General features: G+C 48.0%; 1 protein-coding gene across 7 annotated transcripts in view; it reads right to left on the bottom strand.

Annotated features, from left to right (window-relative positions):
• Positions 1–17,980, bottom strand: part of LIMS1 (LIM zinc finger domain containing 1) — a 214,515-nt gene that overhangs the window by 51,823 nt on the left and 144,712 nt on the right. Inside the window, exon 1 of one of the 7 annotated variants that reach the window (XM_029604581.1) lies at positions 5,861–6,280. The exons of 4 other annotated variants lie outside the window; for them this stretch is intronic. In XM_029604581.1, coding sequence (XP_029460441.1) covers positions 5,861–6,045 — 185 coding nt within the window. In that variant the 5' untranslated portion in view covers positions 6,046–6,280. Of the gene's footprint in view, positions 1–5,860; positions 6,281–17,980 lie in introns of those variants that run through there. 2 more of the 7 variants (XM_029604582.1, XM_029604580.1) reach the window with 2 other exon arrangements.

Below are 17,980 nucleotides of genomic sequence, written 5' to 3'. Positions count from 1 at the left end.
CAGCTCCCCCCTGTCTGTGAAGCCAGCCTCTCACTAGTAATGCAGGGAGGGAGCTGTCTCAGACTTCACCATCCTCCCCCCCCCCCCCCTCACCCACACACCATTCACTAGCTGGGACATGGGGGAAGTCAGGAGTGAGGGTCAGGCAGCTCCCCCCTGTCTGTGAAGCCAGCCTCTCACTAGTAATGCAGGGAGGGAGCTGTCTCAGACTTCACCATCCTCCCCCCCCCCTCACCCACACACCATTCACTAGCTGGGACATGGGGGAAGTCAGGAGTGAGGGTCAGGCAGCTCCCCCCTGTCTGTGAAGCCAGCCTCTCACTAGTAATGCAGGGAGGGAGCTGTCTCACACTTCACCATCCTCCCCCCCCCCCCCCTCACCCACACACCATTCACTAGCTGGGACATGGGGGAAGTCAGGAGTGAGGGTCAGGCAGCTCCCCCCTGTCTGTGAAGCCAGCCTCTCACTAGTAATGCAGGGAGGGAGCTGTCTCAGACTTCACCATCCTCCCCCCCCCCCCTCACCCACACACCATTCACTAGCTGGGACATGGGGGAAGTCAGGAGTGAGGGTCAGGCAGCCCCCCCCTGTCTGTGAAGCCAGCCTCTCACTAGTAATGCAGGGAGGGAGCTGTCTCAGCCTTCACCATCCTCCCCCCCCCCTCACCCACACACCATTCACTGGCTGGGACATGGGGGAAGTCAGGAGTGAGGGTCAGGCAGCTCCCCCCTGTCTGTGAAGCCAGCCTCTCACTAGTAATGCAGGGAGGGAGCTGTCTCAGACTTCACCATCCTCCCCCCCCCCTCACCCACACACCATTCACTAGCTGGGACATGGGGGAAGTCAGGAGTGAGGGACAGGCAGCTCCCCCCTGTCTGTGAAGCCAGCCTCTCACTAGTAATGCAGGGAGGGAGCTGTCTCAGACTTCACCATCCTCCCCCCCCCCCTCACCCACACACCATTCACTAGCTGGGACATGGGGGAAGTCAGGAGTGAGGGTCAGGCAGCTCCCCCCTGTCTGTGAAGCCAGCCTCTCACTAGTAATGCAGGGAGGGAGCTGTCTCAGACTTCACCATCCTCCCCCCCCCCCTCACCCACACACCATTCACTAGCTGGGACATGGGGGAAGTCAGGAGTGAGGGTCAGGCAGCTCCCCCCTGTCTGTGAAGCCAGCCTCTCACTAGTAATGCAGGGAGGGAGCTGTCTCAGACTTCACCATCCACCCCCCCCCTCACCCACACACCATTCACTAGCTGGGACATGGGGGAAGTCAGGAGTGAGGGTCAGGCAGCTCCCCCCTGTCTGTGAAGCCAGCCTCTCACTAGTAATGCAGGGAGGGAGCTGTCTCAGACTTCACCATCCTCCCCCCCCCCTCACCCACACACCATTCACTAGCTGGGACATGGGGGAAGTCAGGAGTGAGGGTCAGGCAGCTCCCCCCTGTCTGTGAAGCCAGCCTCTCACTAGTAATGCAGGGAGGGAGCTGTCTCAGACTTCACCATCCTCCCCCCCCCTCACCCACACACCATTCACTAGCTGGGACATGGGGGAAGTCAGGAGTGAGGGTCAGGCAGCTCCCCCCTGTCTGTGAAGCCAGCCTCTCACTAGTAATGCAGGGAGGGAGCTGTCTCAGACTTCACCATCCTCCCCCCCCCCCCCTCACCCACACACCATTCACTAGCTGGGACATGGGGGAAGTCAGGAGTGAGGGTCAGGCAGCTCCCCCCTGTCTGTGAAGCCAGCCTCTCACTAGTAATGCAGGGAGGGAGCTGTCTCAGCCTTCACCATCCTCCCCCCCCCCCCCTCACCCACACACCATTCACTGGCTGGGACATGGGGGAAGTCAGGAGTGAGGGTCAGGCAGCTCCCCCCTGTTTGTGAAGCCAGCCTCTCACTAGTAATGCAGGGAGGGAGCTGTCTCAGACTTCACCATCCTCCCTCCCCCCTCACCCACACACCATTCACTAGCTGGGACATGGGGAAGTCAGGAGTGAGGGTCAGGCAGCTCCCCCCTGTCTGTGAAGCCAGCCTCTCACTAGTAATGCAGGGAGGGAGCTGTCTCAGACTTCACCATCCTCCCCCCCCCCCTCACCCACACACCATTCACTAGCTGGGACATGGGGGAAGTCAGGAGTGAGGGTCAGGCAGCTCCCCCCTGTTTGTGAAGCCAGCCTCTCACTAGTAATGCAGGGAGGGAGCTGTCTCAGACTTCACCATCCTCCCCCCCCCCTCACCCACACACCATTCACTAGCTGGGACATGGGGGAAGTCAGGAGTGAGGGTCAGGCAGCTCCCCCCTGTCTGTGAAGCCAGCCTCTCACTAGTAATGCAGGGAGGGAGCTGTCTCAGACTTCACCATCCTCCCCCCCCCCCTCACCCACACACCCTTCACTAGCTGGGACATGGGGGAAGTCAGGAGTGAGGGTCAGGCAGCTCCCCCCTGTTTGTGAAGCCAGCCTCTCACTAGTAATGCAGGGAGGGAGCTGTCTCAGACTTCACCATCCTCCCCCCCCCCCCTCACCCACACACCATTCACTAGCTGGGACATGGGGGAAGTCAGGAGTGAGGGTCAGGCAGCTCCCCCCTGTTTGTGAAGCCAGCCTCTCACTAGTAATGCAGGGAGGGAGCTGTCTCAGACTTCACCATCCTCCCCCCCCCCCCCCTCACCCACACACCATTCACTAGCTGGGACATGGGGGAAGTCAGGAGTGAGGGTCAGGCAGCTCCCCCCTGTTTGTGAAGCCAGCCTCTCACTAGTAATGCAGGCGGGATAGGGCACTGAGTGCAGGAAGATCACAACACCCCTGGTATCAGGAATAGGGCACAGGTTCTAGTCATATTGACTGATCACATTACTTTTTTTGTCAACTACCAACAGTTTTCATTTCCCATCCCCCCAACCATCACCTCAGTTGGAACCTTGGTAACCTCAATAGATAAGAGGGCAGCCAGCCAATAGGAACACATATTCATTCCTAACTGACCTTTACTGACCTGGAAAGTGTCAATAATTTGTATCATTTTCTGTTAGTGTTCCTGAGTTTCCATTTCCATTTCCCATCCCCCCAACCATCACCTCAGTGGGAACCTTGGTAACATCAATAGATAAGAGGGCAGCCAGCCAATAGGAATACATATTCATTCCTAACTGACCTTTACTGACCTGGAAAGTGTCAATTTGTATCATTTTCTGTTAGTGCGCACTAACGGGAGTTAGTGCGCACTAACTGGGAGTGCACACTAACTCCCGTTAGTGCGCACTAACACGATTTTTAACGATAAATCGTTAGAATTTCTATTGTATTGTGTTCTATAACGATTTAAGATGATATTAAAATTATCGGACGATAATTTTAATCGTTGAAAAACGATTCACATCCCTAGTTGTTACTGTTTGAGTCTGGCAGTGTTTTATGGTATGGCAGGTTTGCTATATGCTCTGAATACATTTTTTTTTTTTTTTGCACAATGTTACTGAGGTGTGCTAATGTGTTGCTGTTACAGTGAGGTAACACCAGAGTTTGAGTGGTAAGGGGAAGTGTCCTAATTCTGCTATGCATTCTTTGAGGAAGGAGCTTCTGTGAAAGCAGGTTTATTGCAGAGATGCAGGATTTATATTGGGATTCTGTCCAATCTTGTATAGAGCCCAAACTACAGTCCCAAAAGAAGAATTTGATTGATTGATGCTCTTGAGTAATTTTAGAGATAGGTTTACTAGAAAATTGAAACTAGCCAGGGTTTGTTTTTTTTGTTGTTGTTGCATACGAAGTCCTTCAGTCTAGAAATGCCACTAATATCTATGCCTCAACGCCCAATAAAGCTCTGGAATTTGTTGCCAGAGGATGTGGTTAGTGCAGTTAGTGTAGCTGGGTTCAAAAAAGGTTTGGATAAGTTCTTGGAGGAGAAGTCCATTAATGGCTATTAATCAAGTTGTCTTAGGGAATAGCCACTGCTATTAATTGCATCAGTAGCATGGGATCTTCTTAGTGTTTGGGTACTTGCCAGGTTCTTGTGACTTGGATTGGCCACTGTTGGAAACAGGATGCTGGGCTTGATGGACCCTTGGTCTGACCCAGCAGGGCAATTTCTTATGTCCTTATGTTCTTATATAATTTAGGAATCCTGCCGGGTACCTGTGACCTGGATTGGCCTCTGTTGGAAACAGGATGCTGGGCTTGATGGACCCTTGGTCTGACCCAGTATGGCATGTTCTTATGTTCTTATGTTTGTGACAAATGGTGCAAACTTTCTGAAGCGGTGCCTCCTGCTTTATGAGGGGTGTGTCCTGCCTCCGTATCGACGAAGGTAAAAGGTGGCAGGTGGTGTGGAAAGAGCCATGGGACTCCCGCTGGGATCAAACTAACTCAGTGGTTTCCCTGTCACAGGTCATATACAGGATGAGTCCCTGATGACAGCCGGATGGGAATCTAGAACAGAGATCATTTAAAATAGAATATTTGTGTGACATCAAATTATGTGTTTTTACAGGATTGTTGAAGGGGGACGGGGGAAGCTGTTGATCATGATGGGTTAATTATCAAAATCTGGGGAGAGGGAAGGTCGAGAGCTTGTGGCCTGAGTCCCGGTCTTTTAGATCCCTAGCAACGCCCTGCCCAGTGGAGGAAATACAATATTTACTCTTTAAAGCAAACCTATTATGAATTTCGTAAATAAAAGCTGCCAAGTGGAAACACCAACTTCAAAGTGCTTTTGCCATCTGTGAAGCCATGAGACAGGTTTTTAATGCAACTTAACCCTGAGGAAAATGCCATAGGCAGCTGAGGTCCGCTTCACCGCCTGATCGATCTAATATAGTAACAACGCATATAACCATGCCCAAGAAATAGCTACATATCAAACAAGAGACTTTTTAAACTGGCATATACCCCTAATGCTGCACCACTAAAACAGACTTAAAGTGCTGCCCATCACTGCCGCCTGGAGTGACATCTGGATAAATAAAGTGTCTTATACGGAGCAATGAGCTGACATGCCTCACGGCTTTCCAGCCTTAACAACACTTACCAAAAATACACGAGGCGCATACCGTCTTCACAAATAACCACTCATTTGCCACGCACTCCTTATTTTTCCCCCAACCACAGTTTCATTTCCTGTAAATTCGTACAGTTGTAGGGTGACCAAGAATGGGAGCAACATTACCTGCATGAATTTCACTAAGAACAGCAAGCAAGCATCAACATTTTACACATCCCGCCAGCATAATGATGTGATGCATGAGAGACCATTAAAATAAAATAATTCTTCTTCACCAAGCACACCTACATAATTTCATAGGTTATTATTGGTAGTACTTTAATTATATACATTTGTTAATGATCATAAGTCATGTTTCTATATATCTTAGTAGGTCAATTACTGTCTAACCGTACAGGTTAGCATTTCCTTTGACTCAGGAATAAGGTAAGATGTAAAATATTAACGTTTTTCTGTATCCCTGTACAATGGAAAAAGGTTTCAATGCTATTTCATCATGTACCTTCCTTTAATGCTAAACAAATAAGAATGGATAGTTTGTAAATATATACATTTAATTCATCTTAATGTGACCTAGATTTTAGGAGTTAGCCAACAAATATTTTAATGGTACATGACAACCACTGCAATCATTAAAATCAGCAAAAATGATATTACCCTACAATATTTCCACAATGATCAGAAATGTTGGGAGCAGTTAGTGCTACGTATTTGTTGACAAGTCGGGACTAGAGCTTTGCATACTTGACAGTTAAAGTAAGGACAAGAAACAATCCCAAGAACATATGGCAAAGCAACTAGTTAATCAGCTCAACAGTACAGTGAACGCACTATCTGGCACCCCCAAAAATCGTAACTTACAATCTTGCATAAAAGTCACAAAATTCCTTGTATACTTTTATGTCACTGCGCCTACGTTGCAAATTCGACACCGGCTTCTCGCTCTCGATTTCATCCCCCTCGTTATAACGGTCATGAGAAACCACATGCTGGATCTCTTCGTCTTCTGGAATCGTGTACGGCTGTCCTCTGTTATGGAACTCCATCCTAATGCTGACAAGATGCGGAGATTGCTGACAAGATGCGGGGGAATAATAATCTCCTAGTCAGGAGCAGCAATATTCCGGAGTTGTCCTACACCCTCCCGTTTATGTGCAGCTCAGTGATTCACTTCCAAGGCTTTGACTGCTCTGCAGATTTTTGCTTCATGTTAAAAGTTCAACTGCTGAATGCCTGAACTGCCAAGCTTCGACCGACCGAAATACGCTAGCAGAAGCTGAGCACATTCCACTCCAGCAATGTTAACTTGGACACTGCAGTTTACTCCGCTGATGTAAAGAATTCCATGCAGGCAGAGCGGATTTTTCCTACTTCAGACTATGACCACTATGTAGTGGTTTACACGATGGAGTCCAAAAACCTTAACAGCATCTATTAAATGTCTTCTACAGTGAGATTCTACTAAATGAATATGTTCAATTCTATTTTTATAAAAAAAAATATGGACATGGTCCTTAAAACAGAAGCTATGCTAAGTTACTAGATAGAAGAATGACGTTTTATCCTCACAGACCTTTGGACATCTTCAGGAATCAAAGATACTTTATGCTGTATCATATTTTCCAAGTATTCTTTTTAGCTTATACAAAAAGAAAGAGAGGGCTTTAAATGATATCTCCTATGAAGGAGGATTACTGCCACTTGGGATCCAGCCAAACTTGTTTTATTACAGCTAATGCCTTCCAAATTTAAACCAGAGTCATAAGTGTTAGAACTCTGAAAGCCCTCTTTCAAACTAAGCAAATTAAGGTTACGTATTGCTAGATATTTCAATTATATGTTTTGGGGGAGTGCATCAGAAGGGCCTGGGGGATGGAGGGAATGTATCAGTCAGGGGGTGGAAGGTAGGGCATTGTGGTTGAATTTTGGACAGAATTCCTAGCTATGGAGCAGAGTTGCTCAGGCCTAGCTGCACATCCTACATAAAAGCCAACTACTGAAGGAAAGACGTTTATTCTGACATTGTCTATTCATATTTCTAGACATTAAGCAGTAAAAGTTATAAGTTATTATGAGGTCGGCTCCTTGCCTCCCTCCCATACTCCATTGTATATAGTACTTTATCTTCGTTCTCCCACTCTTTTTTTCCTACTCCCAGTTAAGGCATTCTTGTTATAATGTAACTTTATGCTCCTTTTAAAATGTCTCATTGATTGGTTATAGTTACTGATTAGTTCGATGTAAACTGAGTTGATTTGATTTGTATCAAGAAAGTCGGTATATAAAAGCCTTTATTAATAATAATAATAATAATAATAAAAGGTTATTTTCATTACCCTTCAATATTTATTAAGAAATAAAAGAAATAGATGAATATGTGGGATTCAGTGATCACCAGATGGTATGGCTCTTGCTAGAGCATAGGCACTGATGATTCATTTTAAAGGCAATGGTTCTGTTATGGCTCCGATGCCGCAGGAGCGTGGTGGACACCACCTCCGGAGTGGTACAGGGTGGTGTGATGGCTGGAGCCTGAACTTGGGCAGTCCGGGGAGGTTGGAGCAAGGCAGGCTCTACAGGCTGGACTGGAGCTCAGGAACGGACTGGCGCTGCACGGAGGTAAGAGTGAACTGGAACACGGGCTAGGGCACAGACAAAGTCAGGGCAGGACTGGACAGGACAAGGACAAAACAGAACATGGAACAGAAAAGTCCTAAGGCAGCGAGGCAGAAAAGGCCCGGAGGGGTAAAGTACGGAGGGGCCTAGAGAGGCCAGAGAGAAGACACAAGGCCTGGAGACCAGGAGTCAAAGAGAGGCCTAGAGTCAGGAAGGTCTCAAATCTAGGCCAGAGGTCAGAGAAGGTCCAAACAAGGAAAGGCCTGGAGGCCGCAAGGAAAGCTGAGATCAGAAGGCCCAAAGGCCTAGGAACAAGGCAAGGCAAAACAGAGTCAGAAGGCCCAGAGGCCAAGAGGCAAAACAAGGAAAGGCCTGGTAATGCTGCAAGGCAGATGTGACTAGAGCAAGGAGCTGAAAGGAACTTGATGCGGAAGCATTCAGGCAGGGGCTAGGCAGAGTTAAGTAATGCTGGAATGTAGATGTGGTGCAGGCAGGCAAGAGGACTTGGCCAGATAGAGCAGTGGAGGCTGTACAACAGGCTTATGCCAGAAACTAGGGTCGTGCTAGAGAATACAATTCAGAATAGGGCTCACCGGAGTCCTCTGGTGGAGGGCAGGCCGCACAGTAGCCGGAACCATATGTTATGGCCGCCGGTCGCGGACCGCCGTGACCGGGGCCAGCCACTCACCCGCAGCGTCGGGATGTTCCCGGGGCGCCCGCGGGAGCGGGCAGCCGGCTCCCGACGTTCAGCGCGCGGCCATGGCTGTGCTGAGGCCTGGCCGCATCCCTGCCGACGTTCTCTGCTGTTGGCTCCTCCCCCACCGCGCCCGCAGCTAAGCAGGATTCTTAAAGGGACATATACCGGATATTGATTTCAGCTGCTTCCGGGGAACTCCCCTGCTGGGTCACTATTTTAAGGTAAGGTCTGCCCTTCAGACCTTGCTTTGGTATCCTGGCTCCTGGTTGGTGTTGTTCCTGAGTTCTCTGTTCTGGACTCTGCTTCTGGTGTTCCGTGGTGTTGTCCTTCTGGTCTTAGTTCCTGCTTCTCCTATTGTTGGATGGATTCTTCTGGCTTCGATCACTGGACCGGCTTCTGACCCTTCTCTCGGCTTCGACCACTGGACCGGCTTCCGACCTTTCCTTGGCTTCGACTTCCGGATTGCATTGCAACCTGCTGGAGGCGCCAGTGGCCTGGACCCTACGACCTGCAGGAGGCGCCTGCATCCAGACCTATCTTCAATCTTCTGGAAGTCTCCTAAGTCCAAGCGGCTTGGGTCCCTAAGGGCTCCTCCTGGGGGGACCGTGAGCATCTGGTGGTGAAGTAACTGTTCAATGTTGGATTACCCGGCCTTGCCTTCCAACAATAGGGACCTAAGAGAGTTTATTCTCCCTTAAGTATCTTCTACTCTACCTCGGACTAAGGGTCCACCTTCAGTTTCATATCACCATAACAGTACCTCCCTTCAAGACACCCTCCTCTTTGGTCTCATTTCTTCCGGGGATCCTGGCTGAGGGGCCAAAATAAAGCTTGGTGGAGAGGTTGTTAACCAGGGCAGATGCTTCTCTCTAGGCAGACCGACTGTGGACCGATGCTTTCTTCTAGGTGGACTGGCTTTGAGCAGATCCCCCTTCTTGGGCGGACTGGCCGTAAACTGATGTCTCCTCCTGGCTGGATTGACTGTAGATGAACACCCTCCCTGCTGGGTGGACTGACTGTGGACAGATGCCTCCTGCTGATCAAACTGGCGTTAGGCAGGCATCTTCTGCTAGATGAACTGGCTGGGGTTTCTCCTGGAGCGGCACAACTAACTGGGGCTCCTCCTGGGGCAGCATGGCTGGAGTGGACCCCTCCCGGGGCAGCATGGCTGGGCTGGATCCCTCCTGGGGCAGCATAACCTGACTGGTCACAACAGACTGGGGGCCCCACTGCTGGGTGGTCAGGCTAGAGTGGCTGGGCTCACCCCAGCCTCCTGCTGTAGATGCTGAGCTACACGAACTGGAGACTCTCAGGCATGAGCTGCCTGGAACAGCTGAAATGGGAACCTCTTGCAGAGAGACGTCTGGGCAGGGCTGTTCCTTTAAGAATGGTTCAGCAGGCATCACAGGGGACTTTTCCTTGCATATGGCCTAAATCAGGAGTTTGGGTTCAACAGGAGACAAATCCAGGGATGAAGAGGCGGTGGTAATTTGGCCTGGAGCTAGTGCAGCTGGGCTGAAGTTGGTCTCAAAGCCTTGGCGATTCAGAAAGGATCCAAAGCAAGCAGATTTGGAAAAAATACGTGCGGTCTTCCTACGAACCCGGGCATTTTTCCTCACTGACAGGTTTCATAGATCTCAGTGGACTGTAGCTGTAACTGGCTGGAATTAGCATCTTGTTCCAGAAACACCTGATGGGAGATGAGATTCACAAACTGATTTAGCTAGCTCTCTCTCTGAGCCAGAACTTTTGCAGACAGAGACAAAGCAGAATTATTCAATGCAGTCTTTTGGCCCTGGTCACCTGCAGTAGAATCAGAAGGAAATTCAGTCTTCTGAGACAAGGGTTATAATCTAATTACAGAGACGGTTTCAGCATAAACGATGTGATTTAACTTAGGCTAGCAAGCAGAGATTTTCAGGGGATCCGTGTTCCTTAAAACTTCTGACTGGGGGTTTCTTTAGCACCCTACGAGCAGGCAAACTTTATTCCCCTCGGGAGTGGCGTCATCTCTGTGGCCTGAGACAAGTTTTCCAAAGTAGTCATTAATCCCAGCCTTCTATGGCTGTTCTTGGAAGCAAGTTTTTCAGTAGCAGGTAAGGGTTTATAGAATTCCCTTGGGTTCTCTCAGAAAATGCGCCTTTTGAGCTGCTTTGGCAAGAGGAGGTTTTCATCACTGCTGTGGAAGCTAAATTTGTTTTTGCAGAAGCTGAGTTTGAATTAGTGCTCTGTGCTGTATTGGTCTTTACTGCAGCAGACTTTAAAAGTCAGTGTAGCAACTGATCTAGAGGCAGTGCAGATGGGACATGCTCTATCTGGGGCAGAAGACTAGGAGTACTTCCACCAGCTTGGCTTAGGGGTTTTTACACTTCAAGCAGTCTTGGAATACAAAAGCATTTTTCACTGCATATCTACTGCATGCCCAAGATATGGGGTCAGAAAATTGACATGTTAAGAATTCTACGCAATATGGAGGATTTAAAGTCTGGCAGGTGTAGCAGGCAAAATACTGCTCAATAGCAGAAATGTTGCTCTTGACAGAATTAAAGGCAGACTCACTGGGCTGGTGCAGGGTCCCACTCCCACTCCCACTCCTGGAAGCAATGTTTGGCTTTGGCATCCTGTTATGGCTCCACTGCTGAAGGAGCATGGTGGACATCATCTCTGGCGTGGTGCAGGATGGCGTGGCGGCTGGAGCTTGAGCTGGGGCAGACCGGTGAGGCTGGAGGAAGACAGGCTGTGTAAGCTAGGCTGAAGCTCAGGAACAATGTGCAGGCTGGGCGAGAGCTCAGGAACAATGTGCAGGCAGAGCTGGAGCTCAGGAACGAAGTGCAGGCTGGGCGAGAGCTCAGGATCAAAATACGGGCTGGGCGAGAGCTTGGGTACAGACTAAAGCTGCGTGGAGATAAAAGTGAACTGGAACACAGGAACGGACTGGACCAGACGTTAATAGTTGAGCGCATTGAAAAAAAGTACAGAAAAAAAAACTGCTTTTCTGTACTTTTTTAAAAGTTAAAAAAGAAAAAAATATATCAGATTACTGAATAAGGAGTTAAAATCATTTTAGCATGTGCATTAAGAAACTATGCACTGAATTTCAGCGCACAGTTTTAATGCTCATTATGCTGAGAGTACCATGTTTTAGATGTCAAATTAAGTCTGTGCATTGAAGACCTCATGCCACATTTCACAAGAGGTGGGGATACTAATCTGCAACCTCACTCATGGTTAAATTTTAAGAAATGCAGTACAACCTGAGCTTCCAAAATTCCTACCAGAGAAAGAACAAAATGAAGACGAGACGTCTGCCGCGTTCTCTTCTACGTATCTCTAGATATTTTAGCTGTGCGGCATTTTGGATAGCAGCACTAGTCAGATGAAACAAATGTAAAATACTTCCAAAGGTGGTTTTAAATCGGTTTCCACAATCTCAGAATTGTCCTTCTAGACACATACATTTCCTCTTGTTTACAAATTCTCTCTTTGAACTAATAAAACGCTTTGAAATTATTCCCTTCCCCTATTCTCAAATCCATTGAACACTCACTATCCACATTTTTCTTTTTTAAAAAACCACCTCAAACGTTTAGTCTGGCTTCCTATAGGAAAGCTGGCTTTGAGATCCTCGTGTCTCTGTCTTCCTGTTCTCTCCCCCTCTGCTTTCCATTCCAATAACTTCTGGACCATTCATCCAGTTTCATGCAGCAGCAGCCAGTGACCGCCCCGGCAGCTCTGACGCCTAAAATTCATTTTGTTTTTGGTTCCTATAAGTTGAGTTGAAATCCCAGGTCGGTCAGAGTGCGCTGTAATGACCCGAAGTATCTTGAAGGCTGCCTTGCCACTGATTACCCATAAAACAAGTCACAGTTCCTGGTTTTCTCTATGGTAATTCTTTTTTCCCCTCCTCCTATTTAGGCTGGATTTACTTCTCTTAGCTTGCCCTTCCCACCCCACCCCCCCAGTAGGATACTCCCTGCTCCAGTGGTTCCCAGCCCTGTCCTGGGGACCCCCCCCAGCCAGTTGGGTTTCCAGGAGATGCACAATGAATATGCATGAAAGCTGCATGTTATGCAGGCAGGGCATGCAAATTTTCTCTCATGCATATTCATTGTGCATCTCCTGAAAACCCGACTGGCTGGGGGGGGTCCCCAGGACAGGGCTGGGAACCATTGCTCTATTCCCAGTATGATCCTCTTCCTCCCATCGTTAGCAAGGCTGTATTAAGCCTCTATGACTAGGGTGGACCTTGAAACGTTTGCACAATTTACAAAACATGGACTCAGCCAATCCTTGTTAAGACCTAAAGAAGTTAATATGGCGCGTTCTTATTTTACCTTTTCTATTTTTTTTTTTTTTTACCATTTTATTCTTTCTTTAATATTTTTTTGGGATGAAGCTGGGCCCCTCTAAGGGGTTTGTGCCTTTGGCCAAGTGCCCCATTTGCTGTATGGATAAAAAACGGCCCTGACTGTTGGGAGGGGCAGCGGTGGGATCTACATCCGCCATCTCCTTTGCTAGCTCCAATTTCAAGTGTGAGGTAATGGTGGTCTCCCCTGAGACGAAGGAGGCCCCCCCTGCTGCTCAGACATCAGACTGAAGCTGGCAGACATGTAAGACGTTTTGTTCTTCTTCCGGCAGTGGGAGGAGGAGGAGGACAGAGCACCAAGCTGACGGCACTCTGGGTGGCACAGAAGCCCCTAAGCACATCCCTAATACGCGTAATAGGAAATACGGCCCTGCTCCTGCCTTCTTTCCAACCCTTGTCCTCTTTACCCACATTCCCACAGACTGATTGTTATTCTATCTGCTTGGGTAACTGGGCTGTGTTACAGAGGGGGAATGGGATGAGCAAGCAACCTAAAAAGTAGGTGAGGTCCTACTAGTTTAGCTCAATAGTAAGAGTCCCTGGTTTGAAGCTGGAAGGCTGCAAGCTCAGATCCTGAAGTTCCCCAGCCGGAAAAACAGGCCTTGGCGCTGCAGAGTGCAGAATGAGTGCAGAATGAGTGCAGAATGAGTGCAGAATGAGTGCAGAACCATCACAGTTTGTACAAGACAAAAACACTTTGTGTACAGATGCCAAGCAAATCCATGAACAACAGGATTTGTTTTTAAATATGTATTTGTGCTTGCTGAAGATTAAAAGCCAAACAAAAACAAATGACATGTGATTAAGATCTTTAATTTTAGGTCTAACTTTTTTTTTTACTGAAAACAAAACATCTGCTGCAATGCTCAGTACCATAATCTTCTGCCGCACGGTCTTAACTTTATGTTTGAACAAATTGGATGCTGTCCGTTACTGACCTATATTCCTTAATCTGCAAGCTTTGCCTTATTACCCAAAGAGCTACTGAAGCAGGATGACTGCTAGACACAGTTACTTCTAAAAAAGATTTAGTCGATTCGGATTGCTAATCTAAACGTTTGCTGAAATCTCAGAAATGACTTCCCTCAATAATCTTACGCCTGAACACAGAGCCTGTCTCCACGGACTTTACTAGCATCGTGCTCGCACCTTATCTGAAGATTGTTCTTGTCCATTGCAAATGATTTGCTTACAGTATCTGTATGTACATGAAAAAGGGGACTCTTACGGAGATGCCTCATCTGGCTTCACTCCACAAACAGACAGCTCGGCTCCAAACAAGGTATTTGGCAATAACAGCTGCACCTGACAATTTTTATTGCACTCCGGTGAAATGATGTTTCCCCCGCTACAGCTGAAGGGCCGCTGGGTCACTGTTGCTTATTTATATCTCGAGTTCTTTTATAGCAGGATGACGAAAATAAGAGCAACGCACTTCTAAAACCCTCATATAACGGACACAGTTCAATGAGGGCCTGCACACACACACACAAACCAGGTGGCTGCTAAGTATAATTTCATTTTATTAGCACTTTTTTTTTCCCAGGTGTAGGTTTCCTGTCCATCCTGGCCAGTAGAGCTTAGGTGCTATTCAAAACTGGTAAGCTCAGGTCCCAATATAAAGCCAAATGAGGTCATACTTATTTTAACAGTGTTAACAGATGTATGCAGCACTATACAGAGATAAGTGATTCAGATATGAGTCCCTGCCCCTAAGAGTGTACAATCTGCGGCAATGGCAGCTGAAGGGACTTGCTCACGGTCAGGAGGAGCAGCAGTGGGAGGAGCGAATCCTGGTTCTCATCCCATTGCCCTATCCATCGGGTCACTCCTCTCCTACTGTACATGAAAACCAGCCCGGGCTGGCGGAGGTAGCTTTGTAATGCAATCCAGTTATCAAAGGAAGAAACAGGACGTTAACCCTGTTTAAAAACCTCCACAGAGATGATAGTAACATTACACAAAGCGGATGAGTTTGCACAGATGCTCATTTGTTTTTGTTTTTTTTTAAATCTGTACCAATTCAACCGCGTGTACATTTCTGGATAACCGGGCACACTCTGCATATGTACCAGCGATATTCTCATTACAAGTCAAAGGGAAATGGGACCTCCCTTTTGCTGAAGACCCTCACTTTGCCACAGGTGTGTCTCTGAAGCGTGCCCTATATAAACTGGGCAATGCAAAAGCATAAATAGATTGGCCAAGTTTAGAAATCTACATAAGAGGGGTTAGGGATCACGGCAGCGCAGTCAGTGGCAAATCTGCAATTCTCCCTGCTTGGTCGGTGTCAGTTCGGCCTTCTAGCTGCTAGGAATGGGATTTACTTCCACTTTTGTACCTCTCTAACAGATAGATTATAACCCTTCCGCTGCACATTTCCCTTCCATTTTCCAAACCCTAGCTACGTTTCCAAGCAGGAGTGTTCAGATTCTTTTTCCAATAAACATTTAAAGGACAAAACAACTGAATTATAAATGTTTATGAAAGTTGCCAGTAGAAAAGACTGAAGCCTTGTAAACTAGGTACGATGGGTCACAAGTTAAAAAAAAAAAAAAAAAAAAAGAGAGAGTAAGTAAATTCACCGTGGGATCCTTTCCCTTGGAAATATTAGACTAAGAAGGTTTTCACATTAAGAGATTATCTGTCCAGTAAAATGGCTCCTCCAGCCACCTCAAAGTACTTGGTAAAAATAAAGCAGTAATAAAACCGACTGATTATCTACCACTGGCATTTGCAATAATATCCAGAACGATTACAGCAGGGTTTCTCAAGCTGGAGTTACAGGGCATCCTGAAAACCCCACTGGCCAGCATCAGACACACTGTGCTAGAGCCATGGCTTCCAAACTATGTGGGTCATGACCCCCCCCCCCCCCCCCAGATACCATCACAAAATGAGTGGAGAGGGTTCATGAGAAAAAGGGCAGCCTGCCCGGGGGCCAGGACGGTCACCAGGCTGAATGGCACTACAAGCGGTCAGTAGGGAGTCACCCTCTGATGCCATGGCTGGCCGGGGAACGGGAGGGGCCCCTCGGATGAGGTCATTGCCTTCCCGAGACACAGCTGTGCTGGGGGGGGGGGGATCAGCCCTGCAGGAATCTCCTTCTGCTGATACTTTCCCCAACGTGTGAGGCTCTGGGGAGCCTCCTTTCCCGTGGCTCTGCATGGGGTCCCTGGGGGCAAAAGCCCTTTCCGGTCCTTGTGTGCAGATTCTCCGTTGGGACCAGGAACCTGTGCAGAGGGGCCAGGCCCTGCGAGCGTGTGGCAACCCCTGCGAGCGTGTGGCTACTTCCATCCCTATTCTGGCCACTCTATCTCTCTCCTGTTGCTCCTTCCCCACGTGGGGTAAAGCTCGGTCAGGGAGGTCAGCTGAGAGAGAGAGAGAGAGGGGTCTGCTAATGTCTTTGGCTATCACCTAGGGCTGCGTCAATATTTAAGTGTTAAAATGGGTCATACTGGATGCAAATTTGAAGAGCAAGACAGAAAGATTTCCCAGCGTATTTCAGAATTTGCTCATTCTTGCCGTGCAATGATGCAGCTTTCAGCAGCTGCAGGAAACGCCGGGGCTGTGCTTTTAGGCCTTCTGCTTCCTGTTGTCTGACCTTACCTGGGTGGGGAAGAGGGGGCACGGGCTGATGGCGCCAACAGCACCTAGGGGGCGGCAAAATCCTAAACCTGTCCCTGCTTTAAAGTATCTATAGAAGGTAGTAAAACCTGTACTGTTATCAAGTGAAAGCATTGCTTTCCCGGCATTTTTTTTTTTTTTTAAATTCTTTTAATTTGCTCCTAGGTGTTCCCAATAGCAAACATGATGAACAGCCAGAAATGACAGCACACACACAGTGGTAATCTATTTAGTTCACGTAGTTTGCAGGATGCCATTCATGATGCCACAGTCGGTATAGGCTGACCAGTTCTAGTGCCTGACAAGTAATCTGTGAAACACGACCGGATCGAGGAGAGTCCTCGGGGGGAGGGAGGGGGTAAGAGCTAAGATGGCGGCAAGCTGCTGAGTCCTGCTGGCTCTTTTTCCCTGAATTAAATGGGGAAGACCCAAACGTATCCAATGGAAGGTTCAGTTCATCCCCCTCCAGCTCCCATGGACTCTTTTATACAGCAGATGGGGGTGTGGGGGAGTCGAGGACCCTGCGGTTAAGTCTCTGTAGGGACACCGCTTGTAGTCGCTGGGGAGAAGGATCCAATGGCTGAGTTTTCTCACGCTCCCCGGAGCCACGGGGGGGGGGGGGAAACCACGAGATCTGTAGCCCGGGTCAGGCAGTGACGTCAACACTGCCGACAAACAGATGAGGTCCTTCCAGCGGTGGGACTGAAAGGAACTTGCAGACGATGTGAGCATGCAGCAGAGATACATCTGGAGAGTCCCTGTATTTTTTTTTTCCCCCACGTGGCTGATTTCTAGAGCGGAAGATCAGAATTCAGTTGTGGTGAGCAAAACGCTTTACAAACCTCTATCATCCCTTTGTAATTGCGTGCCGAAGTGGTCACAATGGAGGGGATATGGCGTGTACCATGGCTGTGCTATCTAAGCAGGTGGCACCATTTTCTTTCCAAAATTTCAGTCTTTTGTCTGCTGATGTTTCTAAGTCAGAAGGCAATTTCCTTAATTAAGCAGAAAATGGATTGTTTGCAAGGAAAAAAAGTATTTGATTCACACCAGCTGAAGGTCAGACATTTCTACAAAATAAATTGGGAGCACTTGAAAATGTTGCGAGGCAGAGAAATTTGAGACTTACAAATCGTCCTGAATGGAAAATGATGTCATCGATGGCCATGTTTAAAAAAAAAAAAATCTCTCGTGTTCCTGAGAAATTATTGCCACCGGTTTCAAGAGTTTATTACATGACGCCTTAGAAAAAGCTTGATGGAAATGTTACATCTGAACAATTGTCATTAGACTGAAATAATTCGACTGCTTTATTGGAGAAATCTGGAGTCAAAGATATTGCTTCTTCTGTTAACAGTAAGTTATTGCTGGACTCAGAGAGAGACTATTTGTTGAGGCAGTATTTTCGCAGGAGAAGATGCATTACTCTATAATCTTAAAGCTGCCACGTTTCCGGATGGGGCAAATCTACCCAGCTCAGGAAGAAGCGCCTTCTTCCTTTAAGACCAGGAGAATTGCATTTACGTGGTCTCTTCTCATTAAATGTCCCCTGCTGGCTGGTACTAAATATGTTTTGTTTTTTTGTTTTTTTTACACCATCCTGCTCATCTGACTAGTTGAACGCATGAGAAGCAGGCTTCTTCCTGTCGTGAATCAGCTTCCCCTGCTTGGAGTT

The sequence above is a fragment of the Rhinatrema bivittatum genome, chromosome 5 (genome assembly GCF_901001135.1).
Source record: "Rhinatrema bivittatum chromosome 5, aRhiBiv1.1, whole genome shotgun sequence".
Taxonomy (NCBI): Eukaryota; Metazoa; Chordata; class Amphibia; order Gymnophiona; family Rhinatrematidae; genus Rhinatrema; species Rhinatrema bivittatum.
Note: the sequence above shows the minus strand (reverse complement) of the source record. Positions and strands in the feature narration are given on the sequence as shown.